Consider the following 17,003-nt stretch of genomic DNA (forward strand, 5'->3'; position numbering starts at 1 on the left):
TTATACTAATAGCTAATTTTAATAGCTGATTTTAGTATATATCTAAATCTAAATGTTGTTAATGAAAAACCACCTGAAAGATACTTCACCTAACACTATGCCAGGGAAAACTAATCATCATTGGTTTTGTTTTTTGTTTTTGTTTTGTTTTTTTAAAGCAGGGAGCACCTATTCAATTTCGAGCCGTCAGGCAACACAAAAGTATTTTCCAATAAAACCTGGTCCACTTTCAGCTGTCGTTTCGACAGCTCACTTCTTTCACTTTAGTACAAGGTTCATCACTGTTCATAACTTTACAGTAATACGTTGATAGTAATACTCTAATAACAAGTAAGAAAACAACTAGGCATAAACTGATGCCAAGTAGTCACCAAAAGAAAAATTGATTCCAAGGGGATACGCATTCGGAATTTCAATGCTGTACGAGTTTTAAGGAACAGCTACCTCAACAGGGCATCAAATAGTAGTAGTAATGTGTGGAAACTAAGGACAGTGCAGATATTGAAGTCGTTGACATTCCCAGCTCAGAACAAAGCTCACACAGCTACCGGTTCAGTGGCTTTCTGTAGCCATGCATTTTCAGCGACATCCAAATATGGTGCCAGAATATCTCTACATTTCGAGTGATACGAGTTCAGCCAACTTATCTCGTCAGGCATTAGAAGGTTCAGGTCAATCAACTTCGTCTGGTATGGTGCCTGCACAAGAGAAAACACTCGTAAATAACATGAATGGGAACCGTCCAATTTTGAATACAATTGTATATCAACAGCTCAGAAATATGCCTTATAGTAAAAAAGAAGCATCTCAAAGCCAAACACTGGAATTGAGACATACCCAGGTAATGTGTTCAAATGACAAGTACCCTTTATCACCAAAATTGAATTTTGTATCAGCTTCATTGACAATGAGCACATTCTCCAATCTTATCCCAAAATTTCCATCTTCATAATAACCAGGTTCTGGAAAAAAAAATTACTTTACACTACTAGAAATGCATTTATATAGAATCAAATAGTTGTAAGTCCATCTTCATAATACAAAACTAGTAAATAAGAATGGGAAAAAGCATGTCGTAATTCCAATCGTGCAGCCAGTTAGGATACTAACCATCTGTAACAGTCATGGAAGATTGAAGTGGTACATTTCGAGCCTGTGGTCTGAAACTGATTAAATGAGGTCCTGCATAATTTATAAGCTACTATTACTTTGGATTTTAATTTGTATAGTGTGGGGAAAAAATCAAAAGAGGAAAGGAGGAAAAATTGAATACAGAAGAGCAATATGCAATATAAAAACAGTGATAGCTCTTCATTACCTTCGTGAACATTCAGGTAGGACCCAATTCCATGTCCAGTACCATGCCGGTAATCAAGACCATCCTTCCACAGTGGGACTCTAGCAAGAATATCAAGAGCATGACCTGAAAGCATGGAGAAAGGGAAGTATTAGCTAGATTCTCAAACATGAAGTTGAGACTAGTTCAGTCATACCGTTTGTTCCATTAGGAAATCTAGCATTTCCAAGAGCAATGTGACCCTTAAGGACCTGCATGAAATTCAGCAAACCAACCAACTTTTCATATCAGTTCATAAGATAGAAGAAAATAGGGAACTTAGAAGATAACTGAATAGGGTTATCTGAGATCAGGCTAACAGTGTCAACAATAACGAAGCCTTGTCTTTTCACTAGATATTTAAAAAAGGGGGGCAGTCTGGTGCACAAATATCCCGCGTTAACGTAGGGTCCGGGAAAGGGCCGCACCCAAAATTAGAAATTAATAAAGCATTTTCCTTTCCAATAATCCTAACAGCAGTAAAATAATTTCAAACTTGTTCCCCAGATCAAAAAACCCACTTACCTCTAAGTGAAAATAATTTGATATTAAATTATTCATGGTATAGGTTTCAAACTATGTAACTCACAGAAACGGCAAGTAAAGCTGTAAAGGTACATACTGCTGTATAACATGCTTTCTCATGTGCTGAAGGTTTCCCAAAATGAACAGTTCGTGTAATATCCGTTGTTCCATCTAGATACTTCAAAAAGACAAAAACAAAACTTGTTGTCAATATAGAGAGATATGGAGATTAAAACAATGAAGAACAGATATTAACTAATAATATGATATACGTGGCACACTTTAGCAAATGTCTATTCTGCAAACTGTTCAAAATATTGGACAAACCTGAGCTCCAGAATCAACTAGATAAATTTTGTCTGGATCAAGTTCAGCACATGTCTCTGCCTGTGGAGAATAGTGAATGATAGCTGCATTTGGGCCAACTGAGGAAATAGTAGGGAAACTCAATCCTCTGAAATGCTGAAAGCATGAAAATAGCAAAACAGGGAAAAATATTAGTGTAACATGAAAATGTGCTTACACTTGATACGATTTCATTTTCATTTTTATCATACTTTAGGGACCACACTGATGGGGGCAAATAAAATGGACTTAAAGAATAGTTGAATTGTTGAAAGCAATTTATGTACTGAACATTTGAGAACTTACTATCATATCTGACTGCATATAGCATGAAAGTTTGTGCTTTTAGAGGGGTCAAATTATTGAGGGAAAAAAGGCCGTTTCTTTGCTAAAAACTTCATTGAATACATATGCATGAATCTAGATGCCCATATACACGCTACCATGTGTATTTAAGAGAGAATGCCAGTCTTTATTTAGTCAAAAGAGTTACAACAATGTAACCTTTCTGATAATTGTAAAAAGAAACCTATTCCACTCAAACAGCACCATGAGGAATAAAGCTAGATATGGTTAAAAGCATGCCAGTCTTTAGCCAATCCTAGGAAATACAACAGTGTAACCTTTTGCTACTTTTTTTTCCTTTAAAAAAAAAAATCTTTCCGTATCACCATGAAGAAATAAAACTAGATACAGGTTAAACGTTTTCTTGTCCTAATGTCCAAATGAAAGTCACATATGCAGATATGCTACTTAAAACAATATTTCTACCTACAGTACAGGTGGTGCTGTGTCTTGCAATAAAATTCTTTTGGATTAAAAAAAGCTTTTTTTTTTTTTCAGGAAAAATAGTTAAAAAATTAAATAAAGAGTCTTGTAAAGCAAATTGTATGGACTGAGAAGCTAAAACTTTTGGTATCTCCACAATTGACTTCTTTTAAATAAAATATAAATTTTTGCTAAAAAGTCTCGTCCAGATAAATACTATATTGCTTAGATGACTCCACCTCTTTTGATGCTCGAAAACCTTCAAGTTTGTCACTTGCAGTCACCTCAGTCAATTTCAAGGACTCCCTGGAACGTTCAAAAAGTTCTATAAGTATATCATATAAAATTCACCTTTTGACAGATGCATCTCAAGCTCACTACTCTAAGACATCCCAACATGTGAACATCTTCAGTATTTAACAAAGAATTACCATTTAATAAAGGTAAAGTCAAATAAATCTTGTTTATTTCACATAGACAATGTTCTGGTGAAGAGTATGTTAATTTTCAAAAACGGGAGGAGTTTCATATTGTTAACAAATAAAACTAACTTTTACTCAATAGATTAGGTTATAAGCATGTCTGTGCTCAAGACATTTTGAATTTTGGAGGATACTTACGATGCTTTTTCTTTTTTCACAGAATTACCCTCTAAAAAGTAACCAGACGCTCCATAAATTTCCTGCATCTGCACATTCAACCAAGTTTTTTCAGTCATTATTTGACACTGCAGAACTTGGTGTATGTATTTGTGGATACAGAAGAAGAATTATAATAGCTTAGACAAGAGAAATTCAAATATAAATTATCCTGATCCAAAGCATAAATGATATGCGGATACGCAGATCCAAATGCAAACCTTCTTATCTAGCCAGACAAGATATTGCACAACGGCTGCGCCATCCCGAACATGTGCCTTTCTCAATCCATCCAACTCCACTGGGTTCTACAAGTATTGAGGCGATAAGAATAAGCTAGAGTTCACTTGATAATATCAACATTAGTAAGCTATCCAAGTACAGTCATTTTCATTGTAAGGCTGTAAGTTAACAACCTTCAAAGCTTTTGCAAGGGCCAAAGGCGACTGCTGTAGAATAACTGTCTGAGAGTTCAATTTTGAATACAGTGCATAACAGCATGTTCCTGGATCAACCCATACAAAGTCATTACTATGTTCTTCAGCTAGATGTTCACCATTTACTCCCTTGTTGAGCTCATTGGGAGTCTTTTCGGCTTCCTTTGTAACTGCAGCTAGAGAACCTTTGGCAGTAGACAGAGCATCAAGCTCATCAGTTGCAAGCAATGCTGCATCAGAGCTCACGGCTGTGTAGTCTCGAATTCCAATTCCATTCTCCTCTAGATGAGTTTTTACCTGGCAAAAAAATACTACTACTAAGTTTCTATATACATATCTTCCTTCCAAATATCAGGATAGACCAAAATACTGCTCTGTTGACAGATATTTCTTATCTTCACAAGTAAAATAAACTTCGATCTAATTTGACCATAAAATAAATGTTTCCAACGGTTAACTATTAATGACCAGTACTGAAAATACTGAAATCTGAAACCCTATCATTCTTGTAAGATTAATATACATAAATAAGGGGAAACAAATCCTATGGTAAATGTTCTTAATATACTGTTATTAGTAACTTAACATGATTTTATAGGAATTTATATTTCCTGTCAGTAGAAAACAGTGCGAAAACATTCAAAGATGACGAGACATTAGTCAAACTACCTCAACAGATACTTTTTCCTTGTTGACATAAAGGAAAGCAGAATTAGTTGTCACAATAGCAAATGCATGAACAACAGGACAGTATGCCACATCACTTCCACGGATATTGTATAACCAGGCAACCTGCATTGTAACCGGACAATCATAAATAACATGGAAAATGAAGATAGTGATATTGAAAACGCTGAACATGTGACGCAAAAATATCCTCAAACTCAAAACGTGAGTTAGGGAAGAGCGAACAAATAAGGAACATAGATTAAGATAATATACTCACTTCATCAAGAGCTGTGAAAATGATACCACGGGCTTGCTCTTGCGCAAGCCTTTTTCTCAAGTCTTGCAACTTATCTGCAACAGAGCGACCTGCAAATTCCAATGGATGTACAATAACAGCATTAATCTTTTCTGGAGGTCGCTTTGTCCATACTTCATCTACCAAATTTTTTGTCGTTTGAACCAGCTTCTGATGTTTTTCAGCAAAAGCACGTTCCCATCTTTGGGCAGTATCAACCGAAATGCACCATGGATCAACCCCAATAGATGCATCTTTTGGCAAGTTCTAGTGAAAAAGAAACTTCTCATCAGAGTATATACATATGATTACATAAAATGGAAGGAATAACAAACTGATTACTTAAAACCAAATCATGGATGAGACAAGACTAATCGAGTGCTATAGTGCGTACAGGACTATATGCTCTGTCAGCTCTCCCTAAGCAAGGAGAAGCTAGTTGTGGACAACATATCAAAAATGCCATGATGTAGACACAGTTTCAATCTTGACCCAAGTCATAACATTATGCTTCAGAGATGCCAAAGACAGAGAGAACCACAAAAAAATATAATCTGCTATCTCATTGTCTTTTTTCAATCATTTACATCAAAGGATTCTCTTAAAAAATTGGTACTTACATCAGCCATCCAAACATCCACAGCAGGATCTTCGCCAATGCGCATTAGCTTCCATTGATCACTAAGCTGTTGCTCTGCCTGCAAAAAATATCGTCCATCCGTCCACAAGAGTGCTTCTTTCGTCGTTATAAGTGCCAAACCTGAATGTAATTTTAATGGAAAACAATACAAAATTTGACTTAATTAATTTTGTCAGATTTGAAATACAATAGGAAAATTCAATAGCGGCATAGCAAAATCACACAAGAAGAGCTGAGATAGAGAGCTTCAACCACAGAATAATCCAAGTCTATCTTACTTATTACAGGGATGAAATTGTCACACGATGTTAAATGAAATTTCCAAACTACAGAAACAAAATCCTGATTCGATCAAAACTAATCGCCACATAAGAATAAACTAAGAAATCAAACGAAAACGCATAAAGTAAATTTTGATTTGATTGCTCTGTAGATTGATACTGACCAGCACTTCCAGTGAAGCCGGAAACGAACTCGCGGCGCTTATCTCTTGCAGATACATATTCACTCTGCAGAAACAGAGAGAAACAATCATCAGATGAAGAACGAAGGAATTTGAAACGGAAGAAGCTGAAAATCTTCGATCTAAAGTGAAAGGGAAATGAATTACCTGGTGATAATCTTCGGAAGGAACAACTAAGGCATCAAGAGAAGGAGAGTGAGAAGACATCAATGACCTCAAAGCAGAGAGTGTGTCTTCCATTTTCTTCTACTTGGCTAATTTTTCTCAATCACAGTTTAGCTTAGCCTCCAAAACAAGTTCGGTTCTCAGCGACGCATTTATATATTATAGTGACACTGAGACGCACCTCGAAGCGAGGTCCACGACGGATTCAGATTCCTATCTTTCCTATTTCCTCCGAAATTTTAATTTTGTAATGCATTATTTATTTATTTATTAAAAAGCATGCACTTTTTATTCTAAGAATAGGGGGAGGAAAAAATAATTAAATTTAATCATTTTCTTTGTCTGGTTTATAGAAGTTGCGGACTTAGTTAGTTTCCTTGAGCTGTTAACAGATTGGAGTTTTAGGTGCCTTGCTTGCAGACTTGGGGTTCATGAAATATTATCATTAAAAATCTTGCGCCTATCAAAATTAAGCACGTCTTCAAAAGAAAGTATTGTTGCCACCCGAATTAGTAATATCTTAATGGTTAACAACGGGACAGCTAGCTTATTCTCATAATATTATCGAAAACCTATTAAAAGAGAAAATAAGTATTGAACTGCACGTCAAAAGAAAGAAAAATTGTTTCTAGATACAGTAGTATTAGAGGACAGCACATNTAGAATTAATTACTATTATCATTATCATTATTTTCTCATCATTATCATTATAATTTCTATTTCTACTATTTTAATTATACACTCAAATTTTGTCATCGGTCAGTATCTTTTCTATCATCCTTAACACCATCAGTAACACCATCAACATTATTATTCTCTTCTCTCTTTTTTTTGTGCGATATTTTTTTCTTTTTAAAAGGTTTTCATATTTTAATTATTTTTTCGTTTTGTAACATTATTTCTGGCAATGGTCCTTTTTCACTTAATTACTATTAATGAAAAAAAATTTTAGAAATAAACTTATTAATAATTTATGAGAATTTAAAATTTACATAAATTACAAATAAATTTTTTGCAAAATTAATTTTCGTTATTATTTAACAGATATTTTAACAAAATGAAATAAGACATGCAGTTACACAAATTCACATTTTTATTTGGTGTAAACTTATGAACATCAACAGCTTCCAAAACAGTGCAGATAGAGAACAACATGGGAATTGTTAGTGGAAGAAAGCTACAATTCCGCCTCACAAACAATGCAATGGTAAGAATGCCAGAACCAATTTGACAGCAAAATCAAAGGCCAAAAAGTAAAAAGTGAAAAATTAAAAATAATACTCATGACCAACAAGAATAGAATAAAATGGTGGGGGCAAACAGTCAAAACTCAAAACACCACCATCATCTGTTGAGCCGCTTGACCACAAGAGCCATATACTTGCCCTGATGCTCTGCAAGTGCGAGCTCTGTTTCACTTGGCTCCCTTGTGCCATCACCGGCATACACTCCGGCACCATAAGGCGAACCCCCTCTAATGGATTCCATCTTGAACATTCCAGGTCCAAATGTATATCCAATAGGAACAAACAGCATTCCATGGTGTGCCAGCTGTGTGATTGCCGTCCATCTGCAACAAGAAAAAGATGCAAAACCAAACATTATATAATCCCTTTCAAGCATGCGTTTCTAAGAAAACCTTCTAGTTTCCATCACCAAGTAATATAATATTTATTTTTGGAAATGTAGAGAACAATATGTGATACTCTCAGACTGCACCCATGCATTTCTACAATTACAAGCACAATTTCAAATTAATTGCTTGTCTACAAGACTTATCTCCAATAATGATAATCAGAGTACTAAAACTCTCTTACCATTGCAGGACCAGTGAGGCAGTGACATTGTTCAAGTTACCTCATGAACACAAAATAACATCTTTAAAAGAATACGAAGTTTTCACCAAAGTTTTGCCCATTACCCTGATTTTGTGTAATCATCTTTTGAGAACTTCCGCTTGATACAACTGAAATTCTTTTTGAAGTTTGGTCATTTATGTGAAGATGAACCATTAATAACATGGAGCATTCTCATACCAACTTGAGAATATATGGGAATTTCCACTAGTCTAAAATTCACTTATCAAATAAAGTTAGTCAAAACATGGGATAACTGATCAAGACACCAGAAGAAAGCCCCTCAGATTCTCAGAACCTACCAAAAACATGAAATATATAAATCTACGACTGCTAAGAGCTAACAATTCAGCTCACAGAGTAATTTGCTATCTTTCTTTCAAAGATGCTACTTAGTTCTTACAGTCCATTCTTTCTCAAAAATGAACATCCCAATTCCCAGCCAATCATACAAACCAATTGCAAAATGTATAATAGAAATCTCCCTCGTCCTCTCTTGTCAAGTAGAAAATAAATATGATGCAGTGTGAACCAGAAGCAAAAACAGAGTTAATATTGATTTGAAGACTGATCATCTAACTTCTAAGTGTGCAGACTTTATATGGTTAATTGCTGGGGAAGAAAATATATGTATATCTTATAGCACTTGAAAATCTTGTTCAACCAGCCAAATTCCACAAAACATTGCCTATTTATATCATAACAGTTTACATTTAACATTTTCCATTCAATGTCAAGTTGGTAAGAATATGCATGGACCAAACTGCGACTTGAGAGTTGAAACATCAAAATCTCTAAAGATATACGTGATCAAGGAGCAATACATAGTTCTATCTATGCATGTATTTATCTTTAGCCTATTGAAACTGATAAAAACAAATGATTAGCTCAAATTAAGAACAAGACTAGGAACTTCAACAGAATAATACAAGAATGCGGGAATAGATAGAGAACAAAAGAAAAAGAGAATAAAGAAAGGCTTACGCAGTGGTTTCTTGACCTCCTCCTTGAGTGCCAGTGCTGACGAAGAACCCTGCGGGTTTTCCGGCGAGCTTCTGCTCCTTCCACAGCTGACCAGTGGAGTCAAAGAAAGCCTTCATCTGCGCCGCCATGCTCCCGTACCTCGTCGGAAACCCGAACAGCACCCCGTCCGCCGCCGCCAGCTCCTCTGCCGTTATCACAGGTATGCCATCGTCTTTGGGCGGCGCCCTCATCTGCTGCAGAATCTCCGTCGAGAGCGTCTCCGGCACCCTGTAAAGAACCCCTTCCACGCCCTCAACGCCGTCCACGCCCTTCTTCAGCCTCCTCGCTAGGCCTTCCACGTGTCCGTACATTGAATAAAACACGATGAAGATCCTCAGCCTCGCCGTGCCGGTAGCGGCGGCGGCCACCTCAGACGACGACGCTTGGGCGATTTCGGTAGTGTCGTCGGCGGAGGTGTCGTCACGTTGGATCGGCGCGGTCCGGGATGTTCCGGCAGTGGCGGAGGAGGGAGAGTCACCGGCGACATGCGGCACCTTCTTCTTACTGGGAACGCAACCTCCTCCTTTCCCCATTCAAGAATTTCGATGACAAAAAGGAAACAAAAAATAGAAAGAAGAAAAAGTGAATTGAGGAATCTGAAAGTTTGCCGTAACTAAGAATTACAATGTAGCTTGGATTGGATTGAATTGGATTGTGTACTGCTTTGTTTGAAAAATAAAGGAGAATTGGAAAGATTTCAGAGGATGAGAATGAGAGAGAGTTCAGAGTTTCAGAGGCTTTGTGTTGGATTTGTTTTGGGTAAATTTATACATTGGAATGATTAGTGATGTCACCTTCAAACCTCGCTGGATATTCAAAATGGAAACCTCCTCCTCCTCAAAACGACGTCGTTCCTGCCCTTACTGTACTACAAGTCTACAACTGAAAAAATAAATAAATAAATAAATGAAGCTCGTGTCGTATGGGTCATGGAGGGTTGGTAATGGTACCTGAGAAAAGAATAAAACAAAAATATCACTCAAGAGTTATAGGGACCCGAAGACGATGCTTTACTGAATTTGAATATGTTGGTAAATAAATCAGTATGGACTATGGAGTATGGAGCATGGAAGACCTTGACCAACTACGAAACGATGGTATCTTCTAGAAGTAAACACTAAATTGACTAATTTCTCAATTGTATTTCTTTGTTGGGGGTACTACTACTAAATTTAAATGGATCCTATGCTTGCAATTCTAGCAGAATGGATATAGGTCACAAAAGACACAACTAGTTTTTGGTCTCCAAAAGAATACAATAATGCCCAATCAATAATTTGCTGGTTCAAAAGGCGGACAGTCACCACTTGAGTTAAGGCCTTGCGTGCGGTCTACCTGTAGTAAACCATTATAGAGGCCCATAATGATTAACCCGGCCTTTTAAAATGAGAAGCGTCTCGCTTTGAAATGTGTTTGGTCATACTTCTCCTTCAACTTGGTCATTCAAAAATTTCTAGTTCTATCTCCCGTTGGACATCCATTCAATAAGCCTACATTTAATTCCAATTATTCTCTCATTCGGAGGGACGATGCTCTCAACAGGAGAGGAACCATAGAATCCTGGTTCTGTTTCGCTTGAAACTCAATTTTAAGAGGTTGAATCTCTCCTTTTTCACTCGCGAAATCATCATCCACACCTCCTCCCGCCCCATTCATCTAGGTGTCCAACTTTTCTTACACTACCTGAAACAAACATAAATAAACATAAGATCATCTTTGTTCAGCATATCTAGCAAAATGCATATCAACTCATATAATGTAAGAGAGTTACTAAAATACTAAATAGTTTGTCCACAACCGCCTATCTCTACCTCTCTAAGCTTCCTGTTTTTTCGGACCTGCCGACCAATAGTAAGCCTTCATCTATTTCACCCTCCTCTCTAAATCATCAACCCCAGCCCCTTTTAGCAACATAATAGTCTCTCCACTCATCTCCATCCAATTCTCAAACATGACTAGACCAAACATGGGTACAGATCCTATAGAAGGAACTACCATCACCCTCAATTCCCATCCAAGCCCAAGCTTCAAAGCAAACAGTTTCAATTTAATTGGAAAAATCATCACAGACAGAGAGCTAAAGTATAAGGCCATCAAGAACTCGATCCTAGGAATGTGGGGCAACCCAAAGGATGTTACCATCTCAGAAGTTGGAAGGAACAAGGTCCTCATTAGCTTCAAAGACAGTCGCACAGGAAATAGATTCCTGAGGAATGGTCCGTGAAATGTCAAGGGACACCTGATGAACCTACAAAGGTGGTTGTAGGGGGAGTCTATCCTGGACGTCAGCCACGACTTTATGGAATTCTGGATACAGGTGCATAGGCTTCCTGTAGAAAGATTAAATGCTAAAACTGTCAAAACCATTGGAGATATGATCGGAATAATGGAAAAAGTGGAAGACCCCATAAAAGAAGGCACCCTACAAAGGAACTTCCTAAGACTCAGGGCAGCCATCAACATTACACAACCTCTTCAGACAGGATTCTGGTTGAATAGAGGAAACAAGTCCAAGTCCTGGATAAGCTTCCAGTACGAAAGACTACAGGACAACTACTGCTTCAAGTGTGGAATCATTGGCCACGAGAAGAGAAACTGTGACAAGCCTCAAGCCATGGCATGTTGGGACCTACTAAACCAAAGTATGGTGTAGGGCTGGAAACAGAAAGGGCAAGGCCGCTGCACTCGCCAAGGGAGGAAGAAGCATTGGAGCAACAAATCAGGGAGAACGAAGCAGCGCGTGGAGATCAAACGCCGGAGGATGAAGGTGTCAATAACAAAAGCACTAAAAACGACCCTAAGAACCAATGGGTAAAAGGAGTAGAAGAAATAGAGGTCACTTCTAGAGAGATTAAAATAAAAGAGTCAGATGAAAGAGGCGGCGAAAAGATGGAAGAGCAGAGAGGAGCTATCCCACTGCCACAAGAAAGTTGGCCAGAAGATAGAGACATACGCCTCCTGAATCTCCTTGGAACAGCAGTTCACAAATTACGAGGAATAAAAGGTAACAGTTTGATGGGAGGAGAGGAAGTTTCAAGAAAGGAGAAGTGGACAGGGCTAGAAGGCATATCTCAAGAGGAAATTAGGATCCAGGCTGGGCCATCAAACTGGATGAGGCCCAACTCACCACAAGTCCAAGATAACAAAAGCAAAGAAATGATAGAAGGAAAATCAAACAACAATGGCCCAAGTAAACCTCAATACTCAAGAAATTTACTTCATCCAAGGCAGGATCCCATATGGGCCCAACAAGGAGGAGTTTGCCAATATGATCATCCATCCAACCCTTACTCGGGCCCATGGAAATAGGAAAGGGGAAAAGAAGGTAGGCAGAACAAAGAGGTCAAAGAAGGGGACAAGAACAACGTCAACCTCAGATGGGCTACAAGAGAAAAAGCTGAAAATGGGAAAAAGAAATGAGCCAGGAGAAAAAGCAAGCTTACAAAAACCAAGATGGAGTCACCTACTATGTTGAATTGGCTCCAGATGATGAGATTGCAGAATCTGAAGCAAGCAACCAGGTTAACAAGGACATGAAGATATGGGAAGAAATACTCAGCATAGGTATGCAATACAATTTGAAGATCAAGAGGAAAAGAGAGCATTCAGAAATCAAAGCACTGACCAACTCCAACTGGGAAGATGACCAAGAGTCAAGGAACAACAAACGGAACAAAGAAGTGGTACAGAAAGGAAACAACATGGATTTGGACGAACAAGAACCAACTTACAAGGCTGAGGAGGCGGGCCCACACATGCCCCCACCCTAACCATGATTATCCTAAGTTGGAACTGTCGCGGTATGGCGGCGACTGCGACAGTGTCCGAATTAAAAAATATGTGTAAGAAGCACAAGCCGGCCATTGTCTACTTAATGGAAACTAGATGTAAGGAAAAGAATGTAAAGAAGTATGCTAGGAAGCTTCAATTTAAGACTAGTTTTTGTGTAGAACCCCGGGGCTTGTTCGGGGTCTGTGCCTTCTATGGAATGAAAAAGTTCGTATTTCAGTTTATTCTTGGTGTCAAAATTATATCATTGCAGACATAAAGAGCAATAACAATCTGAACTGGAAGTGTTGCTTTACATATGGCAATCCTATTTTCAAACAGAGAAGGAGAACTTGGCAAGCTATTAGTGAGTCCAAGGACCTGATGGATGAACCAAGTTGCTTCATAGGTGATTTCAATGACATTCTTCATCAAGAAGAGAAGATCGGCAAGCACCCCAAACCACGCATACAAATAGAAGAGTTCAGGAACCTAGTACACAAGAAGAATCTCATGGACCTGGAACGCAAAGGCAGTAAATTCACTTGGTTCAGTAATCCAAGAGACGGCCTTGTGACAAGAGAAAGAATAAACAGAGCTCTAGTAAACTGGAAGTGGAGACAGATCTTCAACCATGCCAAACTGATAGCTCTACCTGTAATATCTTCAGACCATTGCCATTACTACTCAACATAGAACCGAATCAGAAGGTTCCAAGGCGTTCAGATACGAGGCCTACTGGGACGATAAGGAGGAGTGCAAGGAAGTCATAAGAAAGGGGTGGACATCCAAGGCACAAGGTGGAGATTGGAACAAATTTATGGAAAAAACCAGCAACTGCATCAAGAATCTCTAAGAGTGGAACTGGAGGAGCTTCAAAAGAGCCGACGAGGAGAATACTAGATGGTAATGTAAAATTCAAAATCTCCAAAACTCCCATCACAACCCAAGGCAGCAGCAGCAAATTGAGAATCCAAAACAAAGAATTAGAGAACTATGGAGACAAGAAGAAAAATATTGGGCTCAAAAGGCTAGAGTGAAATGGCTTAAATGGGGAGACCGAAACACGGCCTTCTTCCACGCTTTAACCATTCAAAGGAGAGATAGGAACCGTATTGACAGGCTGAGGGATGCAGAAGGGAGATGGGTACAAGAACAGGAAGAAATCTTACGACTCATAGAAGACTACTACTCTAAGCTTTTCACTTCCAGCGGGCAACCTAACTTAGCGGAATGTATAAAAGAGGTCCCCAAAAGAGTCACTGAAGAAATGAATGCAGATCTCCTAAAAGAAGTCACAGAGGACGAGATCAAATAGGCAGTGTTCAGTAAGGATGGTACTAGAGCTCCAGGGCCAGATGGATTAAATGTCTTTTTTATCAGAATCATTGGAGCACCATAAGCAAAGATGTATGTGCTGTGGTTAAAAATTTCTTTGAAGGAGGCTCCATACCAAGACAAATCAATGAAACACAGGTGGTGCTCATCCCAAAGATTAAGCAAGCATAAACCTTGAAACAGTTGAGGCCCATAAGCTACTGCAACTACATTTACAAAATAATATCTAAGGTGCTAGTGGCTAGATTGCGGGGAATCATAGATAAGATCGTTTCACTAACCCAAAGTGCTTTTGTCAGTGGAAGACTCATTCAAGACAACATAGTCATAGTCCAAGAAGCAATCCACAGAATAACAAGAAAAGGGAAAGAAGCCACAAAGGACTTAGCCATCAAGCTTGATATGAATAAAGCTTACGATAGGATGGAGTGGAAGTTCATAGAAGAAGCGCTAAAGGCCTTCGGGTTCCATCAAGAATGGGTAAAGCTCATAATGGAGTGCATCAGAAGCGTGACATATAAGTTTAAGATCAATGAAGCTCTAACCAAGGAAATCATCCCACAAAGAGGACTGAGACAGGGAGACCCCCTTTTCCCTTATCTTTTTATTTTAGCTTCTGAGGTTTTTACCATTTTAATGGACAATTCCCTAAACAGAAAGATTATCACAGGAGTTAAGCTAGCACCTAAAGCACCAATTATCACTCACTTACTGTTCGCTGATGATTGTATCATATTTTCAGGGGCAGAAGAGGAGGAAATCTATCAACTAGTACAGATCCTGAACCAATATACCTCGACCTCTGGACAAGTGATCAATTTAGAAAAATAAGGAATAATCTTTGGGAACCAGATTCCGATCCAAACCAGAGTCAACATAGAAGACATTCTCAACATTCCAACTTGGGACAGCCCAGGGAGATACCTGGGACTCCCGGCTCATTGGGGAAGGGCGAAAGGCAAGGCTCTAGAGTGGATCATGAAAAAAGTGGAAGGAAAAATAGAAGGATGGAAAGAAAGCCTGTTAAATCAAGCTAGCAAGGAGGTTCTTATAAAAGCAGTCATACAAGCAATTCCAACATACGCCATGAGCATTCTAAGGTTCCCCAAATTCTTTTGTAATAAATTAAATGCCAAAATCGCTAAGTTTTGGTGGAGAAGTCAAGGAAAAGAAAGAGGGATCCATTGGAAGGCTTGGCCAAAGCTATGCAAGAGTAAGAAAGAAGGAATACTCGGTTTTAAGGAGTTTCACCACCAGAATACGGCACAATTAGCCAAACAGACTTGGAGAGTGATCAGGAACCCGGAAGCAAAATGGGTACAAGTTCTCAAGGCCCTATATTTTCCAGATTGTGATTTTTGGGAAGCGTCAAAGCATCAAAAGGGCACATAGAGCGAAAATCCAAAGGAGTTTTTTCCCAGTTGTAGCAAAAAAAATACTCCAAACTCCAGTAAGCAGGATCTCTAAGGAGGACAGGTTATTGTGACCCTTCAGGAAGAATGGAGAATTCACAACCAAAATAGGGCACTATGTGGCAAAAAAAGAAGAAGACGAAAGAAGTCGCTACAACAGCCCATCATCAAGCTCAGTGTTCGAAGAACTATGGGAAGGGATTTGGAACATAAAGGCACCCCAAAAAATCAAAATGTTCCTATGGAAGGTCGCACACAACATCATTCCGGTAAGAGCAAATTTAAAGAAAAAGAGATTATTGACTAATAGTGTTTGTCCGATCTGTTTGCAAGAAGAAGAAACCAATGAGCATACTCTCTTGCTCTGTGAATGGACTAGAGCAGTGTGGTTTGGCTCACAGTCACAATGTACGTCAACAAACCAAAATGTCAGATCAGTGGGACAATGGCTACAACAAATGTATAGGAAGTGTAAAGAAGCCAGCAGAGCGAAAGCGGACCAGAATTGGAGTAGAATTGGCATCACTATGTGGACAATATGGAAGGCTAGGAACAACCACGTGTACAACAACATAGAGCCTAACCCAGAGTATACCATCAATCATGCAAGAATAATAGAGAAAGAGTACAATAGCCTAATAAAAGAAAACATCTCCAAAGTCAGAGAAGACAACAAAAGGAGGCCATTACCTGCCATTTGGAGACCACCTCCTCATAGCTGGCTCAAGGTAAACTCTGATGCTTCTTTTTCCATTGGAACCAAGTCAGGGGCAACAGCTTCAGTGATCAGAGACCATACAGGAAAAATCCTGGGAGGATCTGCAACAGTGATTCAAGCAAACTCAAGCCTATCAGCAGAAGCACAAGCATTAAGGGAAGCTGTAATTCTAGTGGAGAATTTAAATATTCAAAGAGCCATCATTGAAACAGATAGTCTGCAGATTGTTCAGACTCTCAAATCAGGGGTCACAATTTGGAAAATAGATCCAATCATTCAAGACATAATTTCTATTCAAAAAAGACTTTCAAATTGTGATTTCACCTGGACCCCTCGAGAAGGAAACAGACTGGCCCATACATTAGCAGCTCTGAAACTCAAAAATTAACTTCCTGCTATTTGGCCAACAACTCTCCCGCCTCAAATTGCAGACATCATCAGAAGGGAAAGAATTGGATTGCTTCTCCGGAATCTTCATCAGCAAACTTGAAAGCAAAGATAGAGCAGTCAATAGAACTCACCTCGCAAGCATGGCCTGATCTATGTTTTATATAAATAAATATTTATATACTTTCATATATATAATCAAATTAAAAAAGGATGAAGA

The 17,003-nt window shown here is 38.5% G+C and overlaps 2 protein-coding genes across 2 annotated transcripts; both read right to left on the minus strand.

Moving 5' to 3' along the window:
• LOC107642848 (probable Xaa-Pro aminopeptidase P) lies at positions 205 to 6,540 on the minus strand. The gene is made up of 16 exons (XM_016346339.2): positions 6,264 to 6,540; positions 6,099 to 6,162; positions 5,634 to 5,773; positions 4,996 to 5,280; positions 4,719 to 4,841; positions 4,029 to 4,346; positions 3,834 to 3,920; positions 3,595 to 3,662; positions 3,214 to 3,280; positions 2,189 to 2,323; positions 1,959 to 2,039; positions 1,494 to 1,548; positions 1,319 to 1,423; positions 1,111 to 1,182; positions 838 to 962; positions 205 to 698 (listed from the first exon to the last, which is right to left on the minus strand). Exons 1-16 carry the CDS (start codon positions 6,354 to 6,356, stop codon positions 537 to 539), a joined length of 1,980 nt encoding a protein of 659 aa, XP_016201825.1. The 5' UTR covers positions 6,357 to 6,540; the 3' UTR covers positions 205 to 536.
• LOC107642849 (probable NAD(P)H dehydrogenase (quinone) FQR1-like 2) lies at positions 7,357 to 10,123 on the minus strand. The gene is made up of 2 exons (XM_016346340.2): positions 9,122 to 10,123; positions 7,357 to 7,851 (listed from the first exon to the last, which is right to left on the minus strand). The coding sequence occupies exons 1-2, from the start codon at positions 9,691 to 9,693 to the stop codon at positions 7,626 to 7,628; spliced, it is 798 nt and encodes a 265-aa protein (XP_016201826.1). The 5' UTR covers positions 9,694 to 10,123; the 3' UTR covers positions 7,357 to 7,625.

The sequence above is a fragment of the Arachis ipaensis genome, chromosome B05, assembly GCF_000816755.2.
Source record: "Arachis ipaensis cultivar K30076 chromosome B05, Araip1.1, whole genome shotgun sequence".
Classification (NCBI taxonomy): domain Eukaryota; kingdom Viridiplantae; phylum Streptophyta; class Magnoliopsida; order Fabales; family Fabaceae; genus Arachis; species Arachis ipaensis.